The 11,477-nt window shown below is 34.8% G+C and overlaps 1 protein-coding gene across 2 annotated transcripts in view; it reads left to right on the top strand.

Moving 5' to 3' along the window:
- LOC133327601 (rho GTPase-activating protein 100F-like) overlaps positions 1-1,691 on the top strand; it is a 44,067-nt gene extending 42,376 nt beyond the window's left edge. For both annotated transcript variants that reach the window (XM_061536118.1, XM_061536119.1), the window contains exon 13: positions 20-1,691. In XM_061536118.1, coding sequence (XP_061392102.1) covers positions 20-1,691 — 1,672 coding nt within the window. The remainder of the gene's footprint in view (positions 1-19) is intronic.
- Positions 1,692-11,477: the final 9,786 nt, after the last annotated feature.

The raw sequence follows: 11,477 nt of genomic DNA on the forward strand, positions 1-11,477 counted from the left end.
ACCACCTAACAATTAACAGCAACAACAACAACACCAATCAATATGCAACAACATCACCCACAGGCACATCATCCGGCAGTACAGCAGCAGCTGCCCATGCAGCAGCCCTGTCATCCGGTAGTAGCACCACGCGCAAAGGTGTTGATTTTTACGAACCGCACAAATCTCAGACCAAGAGCGACGATGACAATAATGGTGTGGTGAACAACAGCAGCAGTGGCAGCGGTATCGGCGGCAAATATGGCGATTCGGCATACAAATTGCGTAGCGCCTATGCTTCGTCGGGAGGTAGTGTCGCGTTGGATCACAAACCCACCAGTTCACTGTCCACCGAAGAATACAAGGCCATGCGTAACAAATCCAGTGCATCATCATCCTCAGCATCTTCACAGGCTACGGTTCTGAGTGCCGGCTCGGCGGGTACCTCGGCTACAACCACCTCTTCCGATGATTCGGACGATTTGGTTTCATATAAATCTTCGGCTTCAACAAATGCTCTATTGGCCCAATCGCAGGCCATGACCACCACCCAGCTAATGTCGAAATATCTGAAGCGGGAACCTAGGGTACAATTTACCCCCATTAAATCACCTGATTCACCATCACCACCAGGTGGCAGTAGTTTACCCCGAGGTACGTATCATCTAACCAATAGCAGTCGAAATATACACAGTGATGTTAGCAGCGGTAGCGGCATCAGTAGCACCTTATCAGCTAGCAGCCACAATCTGGGTGGTAAATACACCCTCGACAAAAGCGACCGGGCCGCATCACCATCGAAATCATCATCTCTAGCCTCCAGTAGCCTCAAGGAACCCGGCACTTCGACCTCAGCCACATCGCCAGCAGGTTTAATTTCAACGGGACGTCGTCTATTCGATAGCCTGGCTTCCGAACTTGCCGACTCAGCACTGGGCAGCAGCCGTTCGAGGACAGCTACATCCACCACCACATCATCAGCATACAATAACGACATTAGACACTCGGTAGCAAGTAGTAGTACTCATATTAGCAATAAGTCAACAACAAGCTCAGAACATCGTTCATTCGGTAGTAGTCTCTTTAGCAGCAGCAGTGGCACTGAACGCTCTGAACGCAGCAGCAGTGCCTATTCGAGCAATGGCTCAAATGGTTCGTCACACTATGGTACATTGCCCAAACAAAGTATCTCGGGGGCGACTCTATTCAATACGGCAGGCTCCGCGGCAGCGGGTGGGGCCGCAGCATCGTCATCATCGACTGCACCTGGCACGGCCAGCAGCAGTGGTGTTAGTTCCATGTCTGGCTCAGCCAGTAGTTATGATTTTTATACAAATAATTCAAATTCCTCCACGGCTTATTCAGGTTCAAGTAGTATGTATGGTACCAACTCAAGGCCATATGCCAATGGTGGCGGTGGTACTGCCTCCTCATCGAATGGGGCTGGTAATTATCACACATTGGGCACCTATCGTGTCCAATATGCTGCCACAAATCCATTTTTGGATGCGTTTGATGCACCATCGGAAAGTAGCACCACCACCTCTGCCAGCAGTCGAAATGGCAGCGGAGGCAGTGGTGCTGGTGGCAGTAGTGGTGCCAGCAGCAGTAGTAGTGATCATCGTTCATCGGCTATGGCTGCATTCCATGCCAGTGCTGGTAGTAGTGGTGAGGTGAAAAATGGTAGTGATGAATATGATGATCTTAAATAGGTAAAAATGACACGAACGACATCAAAAACAACAACGATGACAAAAAAGACGATGGCATTCTCCAACGGTTCCTTGTCATTAATCACATAAAACAACAACAACATAGAAATTACACGACTCAACAACAATAACAACCACAAAAACATTGTAGTAATCAAATCAATTAGTAATCGTTCATATATTCCACAACAATCATACACTCACACACACCCACATCTAAATCAAAAGTTCGTAAACCATATATTTGCTCACAGTATTTCACAAAGATATCAATAGAGGTCGCTGCGAGGATTACAAAGAAAGTGACAGTAATGACTCGCTTTTTGGGAAAATAAATGACTAAATATCGTACCAGTGGTCTTCCGAGGACATGCTTATGCTAACTAGGCTTGGTAATGATAATAGGGTGCGCAAAGTTTGATTCAAAAAAAAAAAAAAAACGAAATCAAAAATAAAGGAACGGTTGAAAGGAAAGGAACGGGAAAAGGAATGAAAGGAACTTAAGAAGTGGAACTAGTTCCTTCATCGTTCCTTTATCGGAATAGTTCCAATGAGCCAGTTCGTTTCGGAAAAAATCAAACTCTAATTGGCTCATATGACTTACCATATTATCCGATCTTGATTACATGTTAAATTACATGCAGGTTTTTAGTCACTATGAAAAGTCACTAAGACATTGTCGGTTCAGTTTCTTATAGTCTCTATTTTCAAAATTTTAAGGGTTTGGACAGATGTTTCAACGGAATAGGCTGTATTATAATATTATAGGTATTTTAAGGATATGGACAGATTTTCGGCTTTTAAATTGTTAAATTTCGTGGTGTTCGGATATGAATTGTGCCATTTAGAAGGGTTAAATAACTGGGCTGGACCATACTGGAGATATAAATTAATCGAAAAACGTAAAAAGTGTCGTCCTTAGACAAAACACCACCAGAATGACCCATGTCTATAAACCATACTTCCTTGCCTTCAAGCTTGCTAGAATGTCGACTGCAAGATTCATTTAGCGTAATACCACACCTTTGTCTTCTTTCATCCTAGAACCGTTCGTGTATACTGACAGATTGTCTAGATGAATAAATCCACTTGTCCACCACTTGAAATTTTTATATTTGTGTTCTCAAAACAGACGATTGAGGGTTGTAGAATGTATCCAGACTATCCACTTGAAATTTCTATATTTGTATTCTGAAAACAGACGATTGAGGGTTGTAGAATGTATCCAGACTATCCACTATCTCCAGTAGCTCGAAATAATACACCAACCGGTTGGAGATTTAGGATCGAATTTTAATCCGATAGGAAAATGCTTCGAGAAACGCCAATAATTAAGAGCGATGCAAACTTTTGCATCCTACTTATTATGTTATTTTTTCACTTCAGTATGGGAATGACTACTGTATCGTACAGCCCGAGTATATGATGTATAGTTGTAGTTCCGAGCCCTTTTACCTATGGAGATCTTGCAGGAGTGTAGTACCATTAAATCTTTCTTTATATTGTCCTCCAATTTTCTTTTCCTCGTTAAACGGTAGTCAATGCTTGTCCCGAGGTCTATTTTCAATTTTTATATTGACGATTGAGGACATGAAGTGGCATATTATAGTGTGAGGACGGAGGATGTTCATAGTCCTGATCCTCATTGTACTCCTAGCTTGAAATCGAAATAATAAATCCAACGGATGAAAACTTAGGCAAGCATTTAATGCAGATTAAGGAATGCTACGAGTAACGCCAATAATTACAAACGGCACAGACATTTGCCCACTACTTATCCTGGGCAACAATGTTAATTTACGAAGTGCCTGCCACCAGACAAGAGCTCTACCGTAACATAAAACATAAGTATAAGTGTGGTTGCAGTTCCCAGCACTTTCCTTTGGATATCTTGCAGGATTATAGTGCTATTAGACCTTTCTTCGTATGCTCCTCGACGTTCCATTTCAAAATTTGGTCAAAGTTTTTTCCACAGAGAGTTCTAGATCTACTAAATCGGGGGTAGCTGTGGTCAATGAGGTATTTAGCTTCCCGAGCGAGTTATTGAGTAGCTTCATCAAGAGTAAATCGGTATCTTATGTTTCTTGGTGTACAGCACTATGTCAGTCTTCACAGGGTTTAAATCAATACCATTGTCTTGGGTCCAATATTGATGGCAAGAATTAGCTAATCAACATGGCCAGATGATCATCGGCATTATCCACCAAAATCATACGAAGTTAATAAGTAAAATCCTCGTAAAATTCAGCAGGGACAAACTGTTAATACCCTTCACCGTGAGTTAAGCAATCAAAATACCTAAAATCCGTTTGGACCTCATATTGTGTACAACAAAATTGCAAGATAGATAGAAAAATTCGGCTATAACTTCAACATACCGACAATTTGGAAGGCCGTTTATATGGGTTTTATGTTATGCCTATATTAAATATGTTATAAGAAAACAGGGGTAAACATATCAAGAATACGGGGTGCTAAATTACAGCCACTTCAAACCAAAAATATGTCTAGGACCATTAAAAAAAGAGTACCATTAAATAGGTGCTATACATAAAGGTGGAACAATATTGGTTGGTATAGCACCCAAATCGGTAAAAAAATTATATTAAGGGCCCCCGCCCCCATTTACTGTTTCAAAAATTTTATTTTTGTATTTTGATTTTATTCGAATCTACACTAATTCAAAAATGTCCCTATGAAATTTCAATTTAAAATCTCAATAATTCTTGAAGATATAGCCGATTTATTGTGCTAGCAACAAGTGGCGGCAAGAGGGCTTCTCAAACGCATTTGCGAATGGCGGGCACGATAACTCAAAAACTATTAATCCGATCAGTTCCAAATTTTGGGATGTTTCTCTGTGAGTGTATAGCTATAGTATGAACTAGAATGAATCCAATCGGTCAAGATTTTTTAACTTAGTTTGTTGTAAAAATAGAGGATTTTCCAAAAATATTTTTTCAAAGGTCCGCTATTTTATTGATTTATGAGCGAAGTCAATAATCCTAGTTCATACGAGAGCCAGACATGTGTATAATAATCCCACATAAATATGTACACATAAATATTATAACCTGAGCGTTAACGCCCCAACAAAAAATGTTTACTTACCTTCACAATTGTATCTCAGCCATTCATATCTGTGAAACATATTCTATCTGGAATGAAAAAAGAGCAAAACAAAAATTTTAAATTTTTTTTGAAGGCATTTAGAAACTCTTCTTTGGTAAAGAAGTCGATTTTGGACAATATTCATATTTTTTTTACATCAAAAATGTATTGATTACTTATCACTACCAATAAATAGGTTTCTCTAAGGGATTTCTTCAATAGAGACATTATTGTCACTTTCTTTATAAAAGCGACTTCTTTCACAATCATTAGAACAACGCCACATTTAATAAAAATTTTCAAAAAAAAAATTCCTTTCACACATTCTCAACATTATCATCATCATTAATAACAACAACATCAACAAACAAACAACACCACAATACGAAAATAAATCAGCCCAACAACAGAGAAAACAATAATTTTTTATTCGTTCATCTAAAACAAAAAAACCAAAAACAATACAAATACAACAAATATTTAATAAAAACAAACAATAACAAGAATGGGAAAAATGCTAGTATTATTATATTTTTTTGAAATAATCTCCTTTTTTAAACATTTACAATTTACATACAAATTTACAGTAAACATACGAAAGAAAAAAATATAATATTATTAAAAATGATAAAACAAAAATTATGAATAATATTTAACGTAAACGTATTGTAAACTTAAAATACAACAACAACAAAACAAATATTTAAGACAGCAAACAAAAATTTACTAATTCTAAAAAAAATCATAAACTTTTTTTTAAAATATATATTTAAATTTCATATAACAAAAAAAACCGTTGCATATAACAAGACATTTTTCATACACATACAAACACAACAAAGAACTGACTACAACACACACTCTCATACAAAAAAAGGATATAAAAATATAACAAATTACTACAGTAAAATAATAATAAAAATATTAACAAAAATAATGAATTAACGAATTTTTCAAAATAGAATAATTAATATATATGATAATGATGATGATGATATGTGGCAATCCAAACAAACAACAACTACTACTATTCATACTAAATATAACAACAAAAAGAAGAAGAACAACAAGAAACACAACTACTACTACTATTATGAATTATTACTACTAACCATTACTTACACAATTAAACGTTTTTGTTTACAAATCTGTAACCAAATAAATTTCGATTTATTTTTTACAGTTTTGTAAAAAAAATATATTTAATTGTTTGCTTATCTATGTATATGTATAAAGTAAAACAACAACAAAAAAAAATATTCTTATTATTATAAAACCGACTTTTTTATATAATCCTTTATATTTTTCTCTCCCTCCCATGACGAAAAAAAACTAAAACTCTCTCTCTTTAAAACTCTTTACAAAGCTGAATTTACAAAATGATATACACTGAGAAAAAAAAACTAAATAATTTATATAATAACATTTATATAAATCTATATATAAATATATTATTGTACGGCATGTATTTTGTGAAAAAAGTAATCAATTCATCTAACAGCCATATTTGAGAAAAAATTGATTTGCCAAATTTGATTGATTTTTACTGATTAACAAAAGTGCAGCTATTGTTAAGTGCGGTTTATATATTAATTTGCCATAAATGCTAAATTTTATATTTAATTTTAAATTATTAAAATTATCATAAGCTAGAGGGGTCAGTGAAATAAATAGATTTTATTTGTATAATTTTAAACCGGCCAGGAATGAATAGAAGTTGGACGGGAAAAATTACAGATTTTCTGCTTCACTTAGGAGATTTGTAAGTGAAGTTCCCAGGATCAATATACAAACATAAAATGAATATTGGATTGGATAATGTATATGAACCGATCTGGAAAGCTTCCGCCGAGTTAGCCTTGGATTACATAATACACCTCACAAAAATACCACAACATCATATTTAATGGATAAATACTGCGACCTTTGGGGACGTAAACAAAAATATTAATGTTTAAGTCCTATAGGATATATTCGGTGCTTAGATACCCTCTAGATGATCTTACATTTTAAAAAGTGCCGAAATAGGCCTTTTGGAAAAATTTTCTGAACTCATCGGCATAGTTTTATGACCGCTTGTGACTCAATGGAACACTAGACAAAAGGTGAACCCTTTTGTCTTTAAGGTTTTGGCCTTAAAGAATTTTGCAGAACTTCTTTAATGATAAGGCCGTAGGTATGGGGAAATGTGGACTATGTGCGTAACGATATAGACCCCATGACGGTATATTTTGCCGCATGTCTTTAATGATTGGAAGGTCAGTGAATGTCATTTTTTGCTTTCAATATCTATAGGAAGTCTTTACACTTTCTAAACTCATGAAATTACCACTTTACTACTTAAATGCAATTTTAAGGGTTCATATATTAAAAAGGCTCAAAGAAGCTTCCCTGGGGACTAGAAAATCTGTGAATGATATATAAAGTCCTGTGCAAGATCTTCAATCTTTAATAAATATGTGTAAGATTTTTATGCTTAAAAAGTCGGCAACTGAAAACCTCTATTAAAAGTTACAATCAAAATTTATTCAAATTTTGGGACCTGTGAAAGAGGACCTTTGGAAAGACTTTAGGCCCTTGAGTCGTAAAGAAAAATGTATCGGAGAAAGTAAAAAATAAATAAATAAAACTTCATGCCATTCTACTATATTAATAAGACTCTTATATAATATGTTCTAAAATTGCAAGGTTTGTATAGTTCTGGAAAAGGTAGTCTATGGGGTCTTTCAGGGACAGTCCTAAAAGATCTAAAGAAAATCTACATTAATTAGAAGTGGACTATATTCTATGCTTTATGGTTAAGTATGACATTGAAGACTCCTCACTGGAATATAACCAGAACACACAAGTAAGGAAACATGTATATACCACCTCGAAAAGTTATTCCATAGTTTTAGACCGATGGACCTAATATAGATGTGATAAAGAGTTGAACTTTTTTGGAGAGTTGCCAGAAAAGGTTTCCCTATAGACGCCATCATAGGATTTTATATAGCTTTGCGGATAGTCTCTTCGTATGATATTATAAAATTAATTTTCAGAAAAATTTTGACCATTTTTTGTGGAAGGTACCAGGCGGAGTTGCAGTTGGGTCCTATATTACAACTCGAATTAAGTCTGAAAATACCAATTATGTGCAAATTTGTTTTCGTAGATTCCGTTCTGGAATTTTTGATGTTAAAGATACACCTCGCATATGTAGGCCGGTCGTCGAAAATGTCGATAAAATCGGAAAAATTTTAGAAGTTGTAACACCGTCCAGGAACTAAAAATCGACCATTAAACTGTTTAAACTATTTACAATTGACCAGAATTGGCCAGCAGGAGAAGGGTCGAGTTCCACCAGGACAACGCTAGGCCACACACAGCTTAGTTGGGAAATGTTAATGCATTCGCCATACAATCCGGACTTGGCACCAAATGATTATCTTTTCTTTAATGAAAATGATAACAAATTGGTATCTAGGGAGGATTGTGAAAATCGACTATTAGAGTTTTTTGCAAATAGAGAGCAGGACTTCTATGAGAGAGGCATTATGAAGTTACCTTTAAAATGGCAACAAATCATACAACAAAACGGTGCATATTTGGCCCAAATCGGACATTCCGAAGCATGTTCGATTAATGTCCTATAGTTCATATTTAAAAGTAATGGATTTCTTTTTCCCCAACCTAATATTGTAAACTATATGTTCAGCACAATTTTGAATATTTTGTGGGGAGGTACCAAAGGAAGTGGAACGATATTCCCCATCATTCGAATTGATTTGAGATCGAAAGAAATGTTATGATGCGCAAAGTTTGGATCAAATCGGACATACCATTCGCAAATATTGTATTTATAAATATTAAAAATTTTGAAAGAAGGAGTGGACCAATAGGTCCCCTCTTCGGACATGATCTAGGCTTGGTACAGATAATAGTGTTTGCAAAGTTTAGTTCAAATCGAAAAGTCCGTTCGCATGATATTATAAAAATAATTGCCCGTCAAATGTTGACCATTTTGTGGGGGAGGTGCCAGAAGAAGTGGACCGATATTCCCCATCGGATGGACTTTTGTAAATCGATATAAAATTGTTTGAAGCTGATTTGGTCCAAAGAAAAATGAGACACATTTTTGCCATATGTGATGTATATACCCACATAAGGATAAGGCTATATATTTCAGTTTGTATAAATAGAAATGGGCCTAGATGGAGTCGAAATAGGGGGTAACAAATGATATTGAATAACTGTGCCCTCTCCACCAGTGATTGACTATGCATATATCAAATTATCTTTACAACTTCATTAAAGATATATATATTTGCCGCTTGGATTCTTCTCAGGCCAATCAGAAAGCTTCCTCGAGATTTTCTTGATCAAGAAATGGAAGCAATTCTTTCCAGAAGTCTTGATGCATATATATATATTAAAGTGGAACAGAGGAATATGGGGAATCACTTATACGCCATTGTGCAGAAGTGGCAAGGGGCCGAACTTCGATCCTGTAATTCACATTAGCAATAATGACGCATAATCTTATCGTCAGGCTGAATCTAATCTAATTTAAATTCCTTTCCTGGGAAATGAATATCCCCATGTCGCATTTTTCGTAAAATAACAGTCAAGTGCTGATTCTTATTCTCAAGAATCGGTCAAACTCTTGTCCATAACGTTAAAACGTTTTCGAATTAAACGACAGTCACAATGGTTGGTTTAATCTAAATAGACAGTTTGAATTCGCCGTCTCTCTGATCGTGGTAATATGGAATACTTATACTTTTTATCGTTGATAAGAAAACAAGTATGCAGATCCTAGTATTAAATAATGAGACTCTCTGGTCGATTAAAAAATATAAGCCTAATGAGTCTTTTGAACTCTCGGCTCTCTTTGAATTCGATAATTAGGATATATTTGTACGTCTTCGTGTAGTAACTGTTTAGTTGTCGGTTGGATGTGTTATCGGCTCATCTTACATTCTTCCCAAGAAACCCTTCGACAACCACGTATGGGGGTAATTCGATTTCTTCGAAATTGAATCGAAGTTTTCCCTTTGCGCGTTTTCCCATTGCGATTTTGTTGTAAACTTTACGTGAACTAGTTTGATAAGCCCAACCCTCCGATACTCTCCCTGGAATGAGGTATTATGCACGAAATCTGGTAAGGAAATCGATCGAAAATTCGTTGTCTTAGAAGTTTTCTGCTAATGACAGATTTATGTTTGTCGCTCTGGAACGTCTTCAAGTTTTTACAGCAAATTTTTAGTCTTCGCATTACCATCAAGGTGTTTATTGGACACACAAATCTTTAGATATTCTTCTGCAGATAATTCATTAGGGATCGACTATAGTCCATCATCTAATTTCTAAAGAGACGAATATAAGATTATATGACTTTAGACCCATTAATAACATTTATGCTATATTTATATGAATATATACATATGTATGGAAGCAGTTTTATATGCCCGGATATCCAATAGAAGCCTCGGACCCTCTAAAGGTATTACGGAAAATTCTACTGCGATGTCATAATTTGATCACTATAAGAATTGCAAAATGAATGAGATTTGATTTGAATGAGAACCTTCTCATCGTAAAACCTACTTCAGAATTTAGTAATTTCCCAAATTGAAATTTCTACTCCACCTTTGACAAATTCACTACAAATTCTTCACTGGCCCCTTAGATATTATAATTAAAAAATAAATAAAAATTGGACATATTCATCATTGCATTGCATCGCATTTGTACTGAAATCTTTACTACTAAAATTACAAAAAACAAAATAATCTTAATGACAACAACAACAACAAAACCCAACAGTATTCTATTAAAGTTTATACACTGGACGAAAAGGAGGAGGTGTAATAACAACAACAAACAGCAGCAGCAACAGTGAAACAACAATAATAAGGTTGACTTAATGCATTTAATTATTAAACACAGCAAAATAAAAAACAAATGAACTTTATTAGATTATTGACTAAACGATTATACACAGATCAATATTAATAAATACAATAATAATAACAAGAACAAAAAACCGAAAAATTACAACATTTATAAGCATTGCATACCAAACAAAAACAAGATGTAGCTAGGCAAAAATAACCAACCAATCCATAACCACTTCCTCGTAACATTAAACAAACAAAACAAATAACTCAAAAACCAACAATCCTTAAAATCTCCTTTTTGAACTATATACAAGAAACAAATACCAAAACCAAGACCTAACCGAACCTTAAAAATGCACTGTAATTTTTTATATAAAAAAAAAACGCAAACCAATCACAAATTACGACCAATATTATTATACCTACCACATATATATACACATACGATGATACCATACTTATACATAAAAATCCAAAACAAATACCTACCATATACATATATACATTCATAGTACTACTACTACAAATCCAAACCAAAAAAATATTCCAAACTGCGCTATTATGCCATTATAAATATATATATTTAATATAAATATACATAAACAAAATAAAAAAGAAATTACAAAAAAAAAACCAACTCCATATAACATTCCAAAGCAAATAATAAAAAAATAACAAGAAAAAATTATAAAATAATAATAATAAAATATCCTAAAAAATCATCTAATCGAGAGAAGCTACTATTCTCGTATATACATTTAAGCGATAACAACAAAAAATTAATCATGGCAAA

This window comes from Musca vetustissima, unplaced genomic scaffold, assembly GCF_032173495.1.
Source record: "Musca vetustissima isolate MV318-11 ecotype Yass unplaced genomic scaffold, APGP_CSIRO_Mvet_v1 utg8537, whole genome shotgun sequence".
In the NCBI taxonomy this organism is placed as follows: Eukaryota; Metazoa; Arthropoda; class Insecta; order Diptera; family Muscidae; genus Musca; species Musca vetustissima.